Genomic DNA, 17,593 nt, shown 5'->3' with positions numbered 1-17,593 from the left:
CCATGGACAGGTTTTAGATGAAGATAATTGATGTCCTTGAGTAGCCCAGTCAGATTCCTGACCATAACATGATCAAACATCTCTGGCAAGACCTCAAGAGTGCTGTCCACCACCACTCCCCAACTAACTTGGCACAGGTTAAGCAATTTCGTGAGAAGGAATGGACAAATCATGCTCTATCACTTTGTGCATAGCTAATAGAGATTTACCTAAAAAGACTATTCACTGTAATAGCTGCAAGAGGTGATTCAACTAAGCAAAGGGAGATGAATACTTTTATACTGCTGATATTTAAGGTTTTGGATTTTTAGTTTTTCATCCTTTATAATTAATTTTCCGTGTTTTTTTTTTGCCTCCATTGAGGAAAAATGGAGCATGTGATAGACAAATAAAATTTCTTAGTTAAATTGATCAACGATACAGTGAGGGAGTATTCAGGCAATCCTCCAATTTTCTATGTCAACAAATTCGGTGAGTTGGTAAGGTTATATATAGAGTATTATAGCTGAGGAATGTTAGCACAGTAATTACAAAGGGGACGAATGCTTTTTTTCAGCCTCACAATTTTGGTTTTTAATTTTTAGTAAATTGTTGACAGGCTTTGGAATTTTTCTTTTGATTTGACATGATGCACAATATTTTGTAGATTAGCTCAAAAAATCCTTTAATATATTAAATTTAGAAAATGAGACAGTAAAATGTGAAAATAGTTGTAGTGGCTGAATACCTTTTCATGGCACTGTAATGTAGTGCTAAATAAACAAATGCTAGAACTGGTGAGAGGGCAATGCACTATTTGTATCTACAGTATTTATCTTTCCGCACAACAACAGTGAAATTGAACCATAAATTCTGATTATTTCACACACTTGTACTGTACAGATATTAAGGGAGCTAGGGCTTTACTCTTTGGAGAGAAGGAGGATGAGAGGAGACATGATAGAGGTGTACAAGATATTAAGAGGAATAGATAGAGTGGATAGCCAGCGCCTCTTCCCCAGAGCACCACTGCTCAGTACAAGAGGACATGGCTTTAAGGTAAGAGGAGGGAAGTTCAAGGGGGATATTAGAGGAAGGTTTTTCACTCTGTGTTGATGCGTGGAATGCATTGCCTGAGTCAGTGGTGGAGGCAGATACATTAGTGAAATTTAAGAGACTACTAGACAGGTATATGGAGGAATTTAAGGTACGGGGGGAGGGGTTATATGGGAGGCAGGGTTTAAGGGTCGGCACAACATTGTGGGCTGAAGGGCCTGTACTGTGCTGTACTATTCTATGTTCTATGTATATATGATTCTCTTTTTATTGATCTTGGAAACCTAGCCTGAAGTAATCAAATTAGTAGACTGAAAGCTGTAATAACTTATTGTAGGCCTCCTCTTGGCTTTCCTGTCTTAAAGGTATCTTCCATTAAAAACTGATAACTTTCTATTAGCTTGTCAAACTGACAAACTTGCATATTGAAGGTTGGAAATTGAATGTGAATAGATTATTTGTTGATTCAATGATTCAAAGTATATTTATCACCAAAGTATGTATTCAGTGTACAACCCTGAAATTTGTCTTCCCCACAGACAGTCACGGAACAAAAAAGAACCATGGAACCAAACCATTAAAAAAACATTAAACCCTTCCCATGCAAAAAATTGTGCTAAAACCAAAAAAAAACAAGCAAAAATACAGAATATAAAACACAAAATCAAAAGGCTGATTTCAGTACAGTTCAGCTCAATGTTCATTATCTGCAGGCCAGTCCGATTCAAAAATCACCCAAAAGTAGAAACAACGAAAGAGTGACCAGAACTAGAACAGATCCTAAACCTGAATTAGAGTCCACATCTACATTCCACATCGATTGAACCTTGCTCCTACACCATTGATCAACAGCATCAAGGGAAAGAAATCACTCCCTAGAAAACACCTAGAGAAAACACCTCGAAATCACTCGAGTACCAGGACCTTCCTTTGGGAGCAGAGAGCAAGAGACCCCCTAACTGTTACTGAAATTTCCTATTTTCTTAATGGAGAAATTTTACTCATTAACAGTTATTTGCCATTGAACAATTAATTCTGTAATATGGACCATTAGTGTGTCATTATAAATTCATAATGATTAATAAATAATATCTATGTACAGAGCTTAATATAAATCAGGACATGTTGGAATATGGTTATGTTTAAGAGCCATGATGGATTTTCAAGTCAAGTTATGAAATCCTTTAACATGAGGTAGCAGGCTGGTTACTTGTGAGCATATCAAGTAAAAATATAAAGAAACTTGTTTGAACTATGTACTTAAATTTGAGTATTAAAGCATACAACCATACAGCACAGGAACAGGCCCTCAGCCTAGAATGTTGTGCTGAGCCAAATAAATCAGTAATCAAATGGCCTATCTCTTCTGCCTACACAATGTCTGTATTCTTCAATTTTCTTCACATTCGTATGCCTATCTAAACATTTCTTAAAAGTCTGTATCTGCCTCTGCCACCACCCCTGGCAGCACATTCCAGGCACCCACGACTCTATGTTTTTAAAAAAATATTTTCCTCTCACCTTAAATGTATGCCCTCTGGTATTAAGACACCTCAGCCCTGCAAGAAAGATACTATCTGTCTACTCTATGGCTTTCCTAATGTTATTAACCCTATCAGATCTCCCTTCAGCCTCTACAACTGCAGAGAAAACTTTTGAGCAATCACCATTATAGCACATGTCCTCTAATCCAGGCAGCATTGGGTAAGATGGTGCCAATAAGTAGCAACTCTTTGCGTGTAGGTCCAGTGGGAATCATCAAATCAACCACAGCTGAAATCCATAGTCATAGCCGTAGCTACTTAAGTAAATAGTGTTTTAAGTCATTTAAAAAATGTATCGATACTCAGTATGGCGGGCTCAGGTCACAAATGCAGTTACCCTTTAAGAAAATAAAAGCACGTCATTCTACAAACGCAATTGAAATGATGAGACATCAGACCACCCACTTCCGACTATTCTGTTGCTGAACATACAGTGTTTGGAAAATAAAATTGAAGACCTCAGAGCAAGATCGCTGTATCAGAGGGACATTGGAGACTGCTATATATTTTGCTTCACAGAGATGTGGCGAGACGCACCTTTTCTGATTCAAATGCTACAGCCCCATGGCTTCACCATTCTCTGCAAAGACAGGTCAGCTCAGTCTTTTAAAGGTAGAGGAGGTGGAGTATGCCTTATGGTGCACTATCATGGTGGTTCTTTCTCAGTCCTACCCATCTGACTTGGAACACTTCGCCATCAAATGTCATTCTGTTTATCTGCTGAATGAGTTTTCTGCCATCATTCTGATTGCAGTGTGCTTTCCACCTTAGGCCAATGTCAGGCAAGCTCAGGAGATGCTGAAAATTGTCATCGGCAATCATGAAACAGCACACCCTGATGCCTTTTCTATCATTGCAGGGGATTGCAAAAGGCCAGCTTGAAGATGTCTCTGAACAACTACCATGAACATAGCACCTGTATAACTAGAGAGGCCAACACATTTGACCACTGTTATGCCACCATCTAGGGCATATTGTGCCATCCCACGCCTGCACTTTGGAAAGTCCAATCACCTGGCTGTACGTCTACTCCCAGCATATAGGCAAGAGTCTAAAGACTGCAGCACCAGTGGTGAGGACCAAGAAGGTATGGTCAAGGGAGGCAGAGGGGTGTTTGTAGGACTGCTTTGAATCATAGCACTGGGCATTATTTATGGATTCATCTTCTGATCTGAATGATTATGCCACAATTGTCACTGACTTCATCAAGACCAGTGTGGAAGAATGCATGCCTTCGAAAACGTGCAAGGTATACCCAAACCAAAATCCATGGATGAATGAGGAAATTTATAACTGAGGCATTCAAGAGCGGTGGTCCAGATATATCCTACAGAAGGCTCTATTAAGTGTGAGAAAAAACAATTCCGTTTAAGGTTAGAGATAGAATCGTATTCGCATCAGCTCTAGCAGGGTTTGTAGCCATTGCTTCTTAGAAAGTGAAACTTAACATCATGGATGGCTATGATGTTTCATTCCCAGATGAGCTCAATGCCTTTTATGCATGCTTTTAAAGGGAGAATAAAACTATACCTGTGCGAATCCCAATTGTCAGGAGTGTTTAAAGACGTCATTCTCTCACTGCTGCAGTACAAGGTTCCACCTGCTTCAAAAGGACTACAATCATATCTGTGCCCAAAAAGAGAAAGGTGAGCTACCTCGATGACTATTACCTGGTGGCACATGCATCTACTGTGATCAACCTACAATCTGCTCCTTCCTAAGCAAGAACCTGGATCTGCTGCATTTTGTCTATGTCCATGGAAGGTCTACAGTGGATGCAATCGCACTGGCTCTCCAATCATCCTTGGATCACCTAGACAATAGTAATACTTACCACAGGCTGCTGTTTGTTGATTATAGCTCAGTGTTCAACACAATCATAACTTCTGTTTTAACCAACAAATTCCAAAGTCTAGGCCTCTCTGCTTCCCTCTGCAACTGAAGCCTTGACTTCCTAACTGGGAGACCACAGTCTGTGCAGATCAGAAATAACATCTCCTTCTTACTGACTACCAACATTGGCGCACCTCAAGGATACGCGCTTCGCCTGCTGCTCGTTTCTCTCTATGACCATGACTGTGTGGCTAGGGACAGCTCAAACGCCATCTATAACTTTGCTGATACTGCAATCAAGCAAGGGGTGCAGGAGCCTGAGAGAGACACTCAATGTTTCAGGAACAGCTTCTTCCCCTTCACCATCAGATTTCTGAATGGACAATGAATCCATGAACACTATTTCACTCTTTTTTCCTCTCTTTTTGCATTAGTTATTTAATTTTTTATATATACACCCTATCCTCGTTATATGCAGGGTATACGATCCTTGCAGTTGACGCATAATGTGAATAATTATTTAAATGGAGAAAATAGGGATGCATCCTTGAGGGCTTCCTAAGTATGTTTTATCTGTAATTTACTCACATTTTCATACCAGTACAACACAAAAGCAGTACCACAAGGCAACATTCGTATTATATTTAATCAATTTAAGGTAATATTCAATGTAATAATCATAAAAGTTAACATACTAGGGTGTACAGTACTCACTAACAGTGGCAGATGTGTTCGCTCAGGGAGATGAGTGGCTGCTGTGATGTCGGGTAGCTTTACATGGATAAGGTGGACATCAAGCACAGCAAGGGGTGAAGGAAGACTCCCAGAATGGCAGCATGAGATGACACTGGTTTGAAGAAAGTGGTGTGGGTTGTTTCCTTGGCAGCAGTATGTTTTTCAGCATAAATTTGCTTGTAGAGAAGCAGGGAACGACTGAAATGCTGACTCCATTCTAAACTTGGGTCCATGTCCATCGCCATTGTGCCAAGTGTCCCGACTTCCACCATTCCTTCACCATTGGTAAACTCCCAAGATTTTCAAATGCAGCTTGCAGCATCTGAGAGATAGTTCACCATAAAAAAAAAACGCCTTAAATGTGGATCACACCTTGGTCGAGTGGTTGAATCAATGATGTGTTAGGTGGCAGGAAACACACTGTTATATTAAGTGTTTAGGATGGGCTGGCGCATTGTCAAGCAACAAAAGAACTTTAAAGGCAAGATTCTGTTCCCGGCAGTAGCATCCCAGAGCTGTGTTACCTTTACTTGATGCCACACTGTTTATAATTTCCAACTTTTTTTCAAGTGTTAAAGTGGTTCTCTGCTGCTCGGCTGATGGCCCAGGACATGACATTGGACACTTAGGAGGCATAGTTAAATATTTCAAGCACAAAATCACTGCACCGTAGGTAAAACCAACAAAAGTTTAAGACCGCAAGATCACACATCCACACCTTGCCAAAACCAATGCGAGACTGGCAGGAGCAACACTGTGAGGTGCGAGCACCTGACTTGTATTGGTGGGAAAGCGGTGCTCCTCGCATAAATAAGTTTTGGACGCATATAAGGAGACGCTGGTAGAAATAGGTTCCTCACATAACTGAATCTGCAGTTTGAAGATGCATATAACGAGGATAGGGTGTACATTATACTTATTGTAATTTATAGTCTTTTTATGATTATGTATTGCAATGTACTATTGCTGGAAAACAATACATTTCTCAACATATGCCAGTGATATTAAACGTAATTCAGATTCAGTAAACCTCTTCTGCACCCTCTCCAAAGCTTCAACATCCTTCCTTTAATGGGACAACTAGAACTGTATGCAATATTCCATATGCAACTTCAGTTGAGTTTTATAAAGCTGCAACATAACTTCCTGACTTTCGAATTCAATGCCTAAACTAATAAAGGCAAGCATGCCATACACTTTCTTAACCACCCTTGCCACTTTCAGGGAACTTCAGCTCAGCATCATAAAATTATTGATAAAAGCATGTATGTAACATTTCAACATTAATGCAATTAACATACTGATGTAAGGAAAACAGCAATTAAGGAGACTAAGGTGACTTCTGTGTTTTTTATAGAGTCAAACAATAAGTACTTAACAGTGTACTGTCTCTGTACATTTGTCCTACCAAAACACTTCACATTTGAAGAGCAAACACGAAGAAATCTGCGGATGCTGGAAATTCAAACAACACACACAAAATGCTGGTGGAACACAGCAGGTCAGGCAGCATCTATAGGGAGAAGCACTGTCGACGTTTCAGGCCGAGACCCTTCGTCAGGACAAATGGAAAGAAAAGATACTAAGAGATTTGAAAGTAGGAGGGGAGGGGGGGAAATGTGAAATGATAGGAGAAGACCAGAGGGGATGGGATGAAGCTAAGAGCTGGAAAGATGATTGGCAAAAGTGATACAGAGCTGTAGAAGGGAGAGGATCATGGGACTGGAGGCCTAGGGAGAAAGAAAGGGGGAGGGGAGCACCAGAGGGAGATGCAGAACAGGTAAAGTGATGGGCAGAGAGAGAGAAAAAAATGAACAACTAAATATGTCAGGGATGGGGTAAGAAGGGGAGGAGGGGCATTAACGGAAGTTAGAGAAGTCAATGTTCATGCTATCAGGTTGGAGGTTACCCAGCCGGTATATAAGGTGGTGTTCCTCCAACCTGAGTGTGGCTTCATCTTGACAGTAGAGGAGGCCATGGGTAGACATATCAGAATGGGAATGGGACATGGAATTAAAATGTGTGGCCACTGGGAGATCCTGCTTTCTCTGGCAGACAGAGCGTATGTGTTCAGCGAAATGGTCTTCCAGTCTGTGTCAGGTCTCACCAATATATAAAAGGCCACACCGGGAGCACCGGACGCAGTAGACCACACCAGCCGACTCACAGGTGAAGTGTTGCCTCACCTGGAAGGACTGTCTGAGGTCCTGAATGGTGGTGAAGGAGGAAGTGTAAGGGCAGGTGTAGCACTTGTTCCGTTTACAAGGATAGGTGCCAGGAGGGAGATCGGTGGGAAGGGATGGGGGGGCGGGGATGAGTGGACAAGGGAATCACGTAGGGAGTGATCCCTGCAGAAAGAGGGGGGGAGGGAAAGATGTGCTGGGTTGTGGGATCCCGTTGGAGGTGGTGGAATTTACAGAGAATTATACATTGGACCTGGAGGCTGGTGGGGTGGTAGGTGAGGACAAGAGGAACCCTATCCCGAGTGGGGTGGTGGGCGGATGGGGTGAAGGCAGATGTACGGGAAATGGGAGGGATGCATTTGAGAGCAGAGTTGATGGTGGAAGAAGGGAAGCCCCTTTGTTTAAAAAAGGAAGACATCTCCTTCGTCCTGGAATGAAAAGCCTCATCCTGAGAGCAGATGCGGTGGAGACGGAGGAATTGTGAGAAGGGGATAGCATTTTTGCCAGAGATGATGGGAAAAGGGATAGTACTTCACATTTGGCTGGGTTAACTCCATCTGCCATTTCTCCATCCATATCAGCAACTGATCGATCTTCTGCTGCATCTCAGTCTTCTACACTTTACAAAACACTACCAATCTTTGTATCATTTGCAAAATTATTAACAAACCCATCTAAATTTTCACCCAGGTCATTGAATAAACATCTCAAACAACAGAGATCCCAGTACAGAGCTCTGTGGAACACCAATAATCACAGACCTCTGGGAACAAGTCATTTTGACTACTACCCTTTGTCTTCTATAGGCAAGCCAGTTCTGAATCCAAATGGGCAATTCATCATTGATCCCATTCATATAAATCTTCTGGATGAGAACCTGCATGGATTAATGGACACTTTAAATGCCCCTCCCTTTTGTGCTGTCGGTTGTTTTTCCCATTTGTATGTCATTTAATTGTTTCATCAAAGCACAACAATCCTTACACTTATACAATTTTAAAGTGAACATGTATTTTCAGTTACAGTCACATTTCTAGACAGACTATTATGTTTGAAAATTGCTTTTAAATTTGAGGTTATAATTTCTTTAGGCAGAAAAATGGCAAGCCCTGTCTGTTTCAAAGAAATTCATAAAGAGGTGCATAAAGTATTTTTTGCAATTTAATTAGAATGGTAATCTTTGTAGTTGTCTTCCATTTTGAGTGCTCCACTCAATGTTGAATACCTTTGTCACAATTTCTCAATAGATTTGTCTTTAATTGCTGCTTGGAATTATACGTTTGGAATATGGTGTATAGGAAAGATATCAATAAATTAGAGAGAGTGCAGAGACGATTTACTAGGATGTTACCAGGGTTTCAGCACTTAAGTTACAGAGAAAGGTTGAACAAGTTAGGTCTCTATTCATTGGAGCGTAGAAGGTTGAGGGGGGATTTGATTGAGATATTTAAAATTTTGAGAGGGATAGATAGAGTTGACATGAATAGGCTGTTTCCATTGAGAGTAGGGGAGATTCAAATGAGAGGACATGATTTGAGAGTTAGGGGGCAGAAGTTTAAGGGAAACACGAGGGGTATTTCTTTACTCAGAGAGTGATAGCTGTGTGGAATGAGCTTCCTGTAGAAGTAGTAGAGGCCAATTCAGTCGTGTCATTTAAGGTAAAATTGGATAGGTATATGGACAGGAAAGGAGTGGAGGGTTATGGGCTGAGTGCAGGTAGGTGGGACTAGGTGAGATTAAGAGTTCGGCACGGACTAGGAGGGCCGAGATGGCCTGTTTCCGTGCTGTGATTGTTATATGGTTATATGGAATATCAACTTGTTTTTAAACATTGGAGGAATAATGAAAAACATTACCTGAGATTCTTGAGTGTTGCTGTTATTGCATTTCAGTTTACTTTATGTATATATTGATTAACATCTATTGAAATCTACAGGAGACACTTCAGCAGCTAATTATGATGTCTCTTCCAAATGTTCTTGTCCTGGGCCGGACCCCTCTCTCAGGTGAGTTATCTAACTAAACGTTTGTGTAACAATGATTTTTCTTAATTGGTTCTTAAAATAGTAAGTTTTACTATTATAAGTTGTATATTGATGGCAGAATATAGTATTAATGGTAAGGCTCTTGGCAGTGTGGAGGATCAGAGGGATCTTGGGGTCCGAGTCCATAGGACGTTCAAAGTAGCTGCGCAGGTTGACTCTGTGGTTCAGAAGGTGTACGGTGTATTGGCCTTCATCAATCGTGGAATTGAATTTAGGAGCCGAGAGGTAATGTTGCAGCTATATAGGACCTTGGTCGGACCCCACTTGGAGTACTGTGCTCAGTTCTGGTCGCCTCACTTACAGGAAGGATGTGGAAGACATAGAAAGGTGCAGAGGAGATTTGCAAGTATGTTGCCTGGATTGGGGAGCATGCCTTATGAGAATAGGTTGAGTGAACTTGGCCTGTTCTCCTTGGAGCTAAGGAGCATGAGAGGTGACTTGATAGAGATGTACAAGATGATGAGAGGCATTGATCGTGTGGATAGTCAGAGGTTTTTTCCCAGGGCTGAAATGGTTGCCACAAGAGGATACAGGTTTAAGGTGCTGGAGTGTAGGTAAAGAGGAGATGTCAGAGGTAAGTTTTTTTACTCAGAGAGTGGTGAGTGCATGGAATGGGCTGCCAGCAATGGTGGTGGAGGTGAATACAATAGGGTCTTTTAAGAGGCTTTTAGATAGGTACATGGCGCTTAGTAAAATAGAGGGCTATAGGTAAGCCTAGTAATTTCTAAGGCAGGGACATGTTCGGCACAACTTTGTGGGCCAAAGAGCCTGTATTGTGCTGTAGTTTTTCTATGTTCTATTTTATGCTATTGGCAGCCAACATTTCACTATTAAATAGGAGCAATACATGCAATGTATGGTTATGAATTAGCATTATATTCATATTTACTCTGGCTGAACTAATAATACTCTTATTCTAGTTTAATATCCTTATTTATTTCCCCCATGAAGTGCAAATTCTGATGTGCTCTCAAGCTAGTTACAGATTTGCAGAGCATGACTGCAACCTTAGAGGATTTCTGTGGCATAAAGATAAGTCAGATTTATCAAATTTATTTCTGCATGAAAAGAGTTGAGGTATTTAAATCCCCAAGACCTGATGAGATCTGTTTATCTCACATCACTGAGAGAGACAGAAGAGTGATTGCAAGGGCCTTCATGAAGATCTTTGTGTCATTTATAGCTGCTGATGAGGTCCCAAAAGATTGAAGAATATCCGATGTTGTTTATTTGTTTAAGAACGGAACTGGAGATAACCCAGGGAATTAAAAACTGGTGAGCATCACATTAGGATTCTTAGGATACAATAGGAAATGATTCGTAGAGAAAACCATGGGCTAATTGCAATCAGTTGTATCTTAAAAACTTGGTTAAGTTTTTTGAGGTGGTGACAAAGGTGACTGATATAGGTTGGGAGGTGGAACTTGGCTATATGGGCTTTTAGTAAAATATTTAACAAGATCAGTCATTATAGGTTCATCCAGTAGATTGAGATGCATAGAATTCCTGGTGACTTGCTGGACTGGATTCAGAAATGACTTGCCCATAAGAAGATAGAGGATAATGGAGGAAAGGAGTTATTCTGGCTGGGGACTGTGATCAGTGGTGTTTCACAGGGATCAGTACAGGAATTGGTTATCAAGTTTGTAGACAGCACAATGAATAGTAGGAGTGCAGTCAGTGAGGAAGGTTACAGTGCTTGTAAAAAGTATTCATTCCCCCTGCCCCCAGAAGTTTTCATGTTGTTTTGTTTCACTACATTAAATCACAGTGGATTTAATTTGGCTTTTTTGACACTGATAAACAAAATAACTCTTTCGTGTCAAAATAAAAACATCTCTACAAAGTGATCTAAATTAATTACAAATATAAAGTACAAAATAATTGTATAAGAATTCACCCCCTTTGATATGACATACCAAATTATCACTGGTGCAGCCAGTTGGTTTTAGAAGTCACATAATTAGTTAAGTGATGATCACTCCATTTGACTGCATATGTGCAGTCAAGGTATTTCAATTTATTGTAGTAAGTCAATTTATTGCTGCTAAGTCAGTATCCTGGCAAAAACTACACCATGAAGACAAAAGAACACTCCAAGCAACTTCACGAAAAGGTTATTGAAAAGCACAAGTCACAAGAAGGTAACAAGAAAATTTCCAAGTTATTGACTGTACCATGGCAGAAGTCAATCATCAGGAAATGAAAACTGAGTGACCACTCAAGAAAGTGACTAGTGAGGGAGGCCACCAGGAGACCTATGACAACTCTGAAGGAATTACAAGCTTCGGTGGCTGAGATGGGAGAGACTGTGCATACAACAACTGTTGTCCAGGTGCTTCACCAGTCGCGGCTTTATGGAAGAGTGGCAAAGAGAAAGTTACTAGACAATAGACAATAGGTGCAGAAGTAGACCATTCGGCCCCTCGAGTCTGCACCGCCATTCTGAGATCATGGCTGATCATTCACTATCAATACCCAGTCCCTGCCTTGTCCCCATATCCCTTGATTCCCCTACCCATCAGATATCTATCTAGCTCCTTCTTGAAAGCATCCAGAGAATTGGCCTCCACCGTCTTCCGAGGTAGTGCATTCCACACCTGCACAACTAATGGGAAGAAAACACAAGAAATCTTGGCTAGAGTTTGCCAGAAAGTGAGAGACTCTGAAGTCAGCTGGAAGATGGTTCTATAGCCTGATGAAACCAAAAACTGAGCTTTTTGGCCATCAGACTAAATGCTATGGTTGCTATAAGCCAAACACTGCACATCATCAAAAACACACCATCCCTACAATGAAGCAAATTGGTGGCTGCATCATGCTGTGAGGATGCTTCACTGTAGCAGGCCTAGAAGGCTTGTGAAGGTAGAGGGTAAAATGAATGTAGCAAATTACGGGGAAACCCTGGAGGGAAACCTGATACAGTTTGCAAAAGATTTGTGACTTGGGAGAAGATTTGTTTTCCAACAAGACAATGACCCCAAGCATAAAGCCAAAGCTACACAGGAATAGTTTAAAAACAACAAAGTTGATGTTCTGGAGTGGCCAAGCCAGAGTCCAGACCTCAATGCAATTGCGAATTTGTAGTTGGCCTTGAAAAGGGCAGTTCTCTCATGATCCCCGTGCAATCTGACAGAGCTTGAGCAATTTTGTAAAGCAAAATGGGAAAAATTGCTGAGTCCAGATGTGCAAAGCTGATAGAGACATATCCACACAGACTCAAGGCTGTAATTGCTGGCAAAGGTGCATCTGCTAAATACTTGGTGAATAATTATGCAATCAATTTTTTTGTGTTTAATAATTATAATAAGTTTAGAGCAATTTGTACAAATTTGTTTTCACTGACAGGAAAGAGTCTTTTCTCTTGAACAGTGACAAAAAAAGCCCAATTAAATCCACTGTGTTTCAATGTTGTGAAACAATAAAACATGAAAACTTCCAAGGTATGTTGAATACTTTTTATAGGCACTGTATCAAATGAATTTTTACTGATATGGTCACTGAAATGGCAGAGTTTAATCCAAGCAAATATGAGGTGTTGAGGTTTGGGAGGTCAAATGTAATGGGAAAGTATACAGTTATTGGCAGGATCTTTAACAGCATTGATGTTCATAGCTCCCTGAAATTGGCAACATAGATAGTTAGAATGGTAAAGAAGGTGTATGATATGCTTGCATTCATCCATTGGGCATTGTGTATAAGAGTCAGGAAGTCAGTGTTACAGCTGTGTAAAACTTTTGCTTGGTTGCACTTCAACTATTTTGTGCAATGTTGCTTGCCTCACTACAGGAAGAATGTGAAGAGTTTGGAGATTGTGCGCTAGAGGGTATTAGCTATACAGAGAGGTTGAACAAACTTGGGTAGTTTTATTTGCAGTGTCAGATGCTGAGAGGAAGTCTAAAAGAAGCTTATAAAATTGAGAAGTACAGATAGGGTGACAGAATATTTTTTACCGGGTAAAAGTGTGAAATACGAAAGGGCATAGCTTGAAGATGATGGGGGCGGGTAAAGTTTTAAGGAAATATGCAGGGCAAGTTTTTTTACACAGTGATTTGTAGGTGCCTGGAACATGCAGTAGGGATGGAGGTGGAAGCAAATACAATAGTGGTGTTCAAGAGACATTTAGATAGCCACATGATTGTGCAGGGAATGGAGGGATACGGATCAAATGAATGCAGAAGGGATTACTTTAAATTTGGCATCATGTTTGGTATATACATGGTGAGCCAAACAGTCCATACCTGTGCTGCACCTTTCTATGTTGTATGTTAAAACTGTGGATAAGAAGTTTGTATCCTCAACATAACATTGTATAATGAATGTTTACACAGAAATGTTTTGCCAAATTCCAGCTAGTTTTTGGAATATGTAAATATTTTTTGAAAGTTATCATTTTTAAATACAAGTTCTTTATTGTTTTCTAAACATAGGATTTTATAGCTTTCTTTATAGTTTTCTGCCTATATTTTGTATAATAAGTCATTTTGAATGAGGTAAATCCTCAATTAATTCTTCTAAATCTCTGTGGCATTGTATTCCACAATTAGGAACGTGGTAGTTGGAGGAGGCAGTTCTTCTCAGGTGTGCTCCGCAGTTCAGTTAAATTATGACTTATCAATGTCTCATCTATAAATTTAGATTTATTTTCATTCCCTTAAGTAACACCACTCATTTATTGATACCGTCAGTATTCATTGCATTTTAAGAGAGTTCAGATTTTTAAGTAAACATGAGAAAATCTGCAGATGCTGGAAATTTAAGCAACACACACAAAATGCTGGTGGAACGCAGCAGGCCAGGCAGCATCTACAGGGAGAAGCACTGTTGACGTTTTGGGCCAAGACCCTTCATCATGACTAACTGAAAGGAAAAGTAGTAAGGGATAGGAGGTAGAAACAAGAAGTGCGGGGTGTGGGAACTGTGAGGTTGGTGGCAGTGGATGGGAGATCCCCAGAGCTGTTAAGGTTGGTGATGATATAGGAGACAGTGGCCTGGTGCTCCTTAGTGGGGTCATGATCAAGGGGTAAATAAGAGGAGATATCAGAGAGTTGTTGCTGTGCCTCAGCCAGGTAGAGGTCAGTATGCCAGACTATAACAGCTCCCCCCTTATCAGTGGGTTTTATAGTGAGGTTGGAATTGGAACACCGTGTGGTGAAGTCGAGACAGTTGATGTCCCGTTGGCAATTAGCAATAAAGAGATCCAGAGCAGGCAGAAGACCAGAGCGGGGTGTCCATGAAGAGGAGGAGGGTTGAAGATGGGAGAAGTAGTCATTGGTGGGGGTAGGAGAGTCCTTGCCAAAGAAGTAAGCTCGGAGACGGAGCCGGCGGAAGAACAGTTCAGCATCATGGTGTACACAGAACTTGCTGACAGTTGCAGACTTGCAGAAAGGGGGACAAAGGTGAGGCCCTTACTGAGGACAGAGCATTCTGCCTCAGAGAGTTGAAGGTCGGAGGGAATGGTAAAGACCTGGCATGGATGAGAGATGGGATCAGAGTGGGAAGGGAGGCTGGTGGTGTTGGTGGAGAGGGGAGGGTTGGGGTGAGAGGAAGATGGAGCCTCTGAGGGCCCAGGAGCTGACAATGGGATCTGAGGGAGAGGGGATTGCAGAGTGGTGGTGGGGGAAGGGGAGACGGGAGTCACAATCACAGCACGTGAAGACCCGGCCTGAAGTTCAAGGCTGGAGTTGCAGTGTGTGGTTCCACAATCGCTTTGAAGCTGTCCATAGTCGTTGGAACACGCGTTGATGGTGCTGGAGCCTTACTATCTTTCCTTTCAGTTAGTCTTGATGAAGGGTCGCAGCCCGAAACGTCGACAGTGCTTCTCCCTATAGATGCTGCCTGGCCTGCTGCGTTCCACCAGCATTTTGTGAGTGTTGCTCAGAGTTTTAATATCCTTCGTGAAATTATCCTCTATTCTGGTGAACCTACACTGAATCTTTATCAAGATCATCCATCCTACCAGAAGTGTGGTGCAGAAAATTGAACACAGTACAATTGTTTTAGTTGATCAAGGCTCCATACTTGTTAAACATTGCAGCTCACCTCCAATCTCACTATCATGAAGTGAAGGTCATTAGAGTCCTAAAGTTTTACAGCAGAAAAATGTATCCTTCAGCCCAACTTATCCTTGCCATCTGTGGCACTTAACCATGGAAGTATATTTACCCACTTGTATTCTTCTCTTCTTTCCTATCCATTAATTGGCCATATGTATTTTTCACAGTGTAATTGCATCTGTGTCTACTACTTCCTCTGGCAGCTCATTCCGTATAACCACCACCATCTGTGAGGAAATGTTCCCTCAGATCTCCTTTAAATTTCTCCCCTCTCACTTTAAACGAATGCCCTCTATTTTTAGATTTTCCACCTTTTGACAAAGACTGGCTATCCTCCTTATATCATCATTTTATCAATCTCTAAAATGTCACTCTATTCCAGTGAGAATAAACCCACACTACTCAATCTTTTCTTATAGCCCTCCATCCAGGCAACATCCCAGCTAATCTCTTCTACAAACTTTCTAATGCTAGTAGCAGCTTTTTTCATTGCTTTCTGTATCTGATCATTGATTTTAAATTAATTGTGTACTTTAAAAATCTTTTCACTCCTCTCCAATTCCTTGTTTCTTTTAACTGTTTATTTCTCTTTGGCGGACATTGAACTCCAGCTTTTATGGAGGTGTCCATTTGCTTAATCTGTCCGTGTTCCTTTTCAAATTTCTGACTTCATCTGCAATAATTACTTTTCCACCTAATGGTTATTTACCAATTTCACTTGAAAGTTTTACTAACTGCCTACATAGAGCTGAGAATTTAGCCAGAAGATATCTTGGAAAGTGCAAGTTGCCTATTTTATATGTGCTAAGGCATAAGTATTGTGTTTTTATTTGAACCCTAATATAAATAAATACACAATGAATGTCTTTGAAGAAAATAATACTTCTTTACAGAGAACAGACTTTTGTAAAAGTTAAGAATAAGGGCAATTTGTATTTAAATTTGTATGTTGTCAGCCATTTTCTTGCTGTTATCTTGATACGAATGGGCATTATTGATGACATACAGGTTATTTCTTACAAGAAGAGGGAAAACAAAGTGATATACTCTTGGAAGTGATCATCCAGATTTTAGTTTGATTATCACATCAGTGGATGATTGGCCTTCGAATATCCCTTTAGACCCCTGAGTTCTCCTTCGTGATACTATAGACAACAGACAATAGACAATAGGTGCAGAAGTAGACCATTCGGCCCCTCAAGTCTGCACCGCCATTCTGAGATCATGGCTGATCATTCATTATCAATACCCAGTCCCTGCCTTGTCCCCATATCCCTTGATTCCCCTATCCATCAGATATCTATCTAGCTCCTTCTTGAAAGCATCCAGAGAATTGGCCTCCACCGTCTTCTGAGGCAGTGCATTCCACACCTCCACAACTCTCTGGGAGAAGAAGCTCTTCCTCAACTCTGTTTTAAATAACTGACCTCTTATTCTCAATCCATGCCCTCTGGTACTGGATTCTCCCAACATCTGGAACATATTTCCTGCCTCAATCCTATCAAATCCTTTAATTATCTTAAACGTTTCAATCAGATCCCCTCTCAATCTCCTCAATTCCAGTGTGTACAAGCCCAATCTCTCCAATCTCTCTGCGTAAGACAGCCCTGCCATCCCAGGAATCAACCTAGTGAATCTACGCTGCACTTCCTCAATTGCCAGAATGTCCTTCCTTAAACCTGGAGACCAAAACTGTACACAATATTCCAGGTGTGGTCTCACCAGGGCCCTGTACAAATGCAAAAGGACATCCTTGCTCTTGTACTCAATTCCCCTTGTAACAAAGGCCAACATTCCATTTGCCCTCTTCACTGCCTGTTGCACTTGCTCATTCACCTTCATTGACTGGTGAACTAGGACTCCTAGGTCTCTTTGCATTTCTCCCTTACCTAACTCTACACCGTTCAAACAATACTCTGCCCTCTTGTTCCTGCTTCCAAAGTGGATAACTTCACAATTATTCACATTGAATGACATCTGCCAAGTATCTGCCCACTCACCCAGCCTATCCAAGTCTCCCTGTATTCTCCTAATGTCCTCTTCGCATGTCACACTGCCACCCAGTTTAGTATCGTCAGCAAACTTGCTGATATAGTTTTCAATGCCCTCATCTAAATCGTTGACATAAATCGTAAAGAGCTGTGGTCCCAATACAGAGCCCT

At 41.0% G+C, this 17,593-nt stretch overlaps 1 protein-coding gene across 4 annotated transcripts in view; it reads left to right on the top strand.

The window, feature by feature from the left end:
* Positions 1-17,593, top strand: part of LOC132402897 (girdin-like) — a 284,694-nt gene that overhangs the window by 64,205 nt on the left and 202,896 nt on the right. For all 4 annotated transcript variants that reach the window (XM_059985972.1, XM_059985971.1, XM_059985970.1 and 1 more), the window contains exon 4: positions 9,267-9,336. In XM_059985972.1, coding sequence (XP_059841955.1) covers positions 9,267-9,336 — 70 coding nt within the window. The remainder of the gene's footprint in view (positions 1-9,266; positions 9,337-17,593) is intronic.

The sequence above is a fragment of the Hypanus sabinus genome, chromosome 12 (genome assembly GCF_030144855.1).
Source record: "Hypanus sabinus isolate sHypSab1 chromosome 12, sHypSab1.hap1, whole genome shotgun sequence".
In the NCBI taxonomy this organism is placed as follows: Eukaryota; Metazoa; Chordata; class Chondrichthyes; order Myliobatiformes; family Dasyatidae; genus Hypanus; species Hypanus sabinus.
This window is presented reverse-complemented; position numbering and strand designations above follow the sequence as displayed.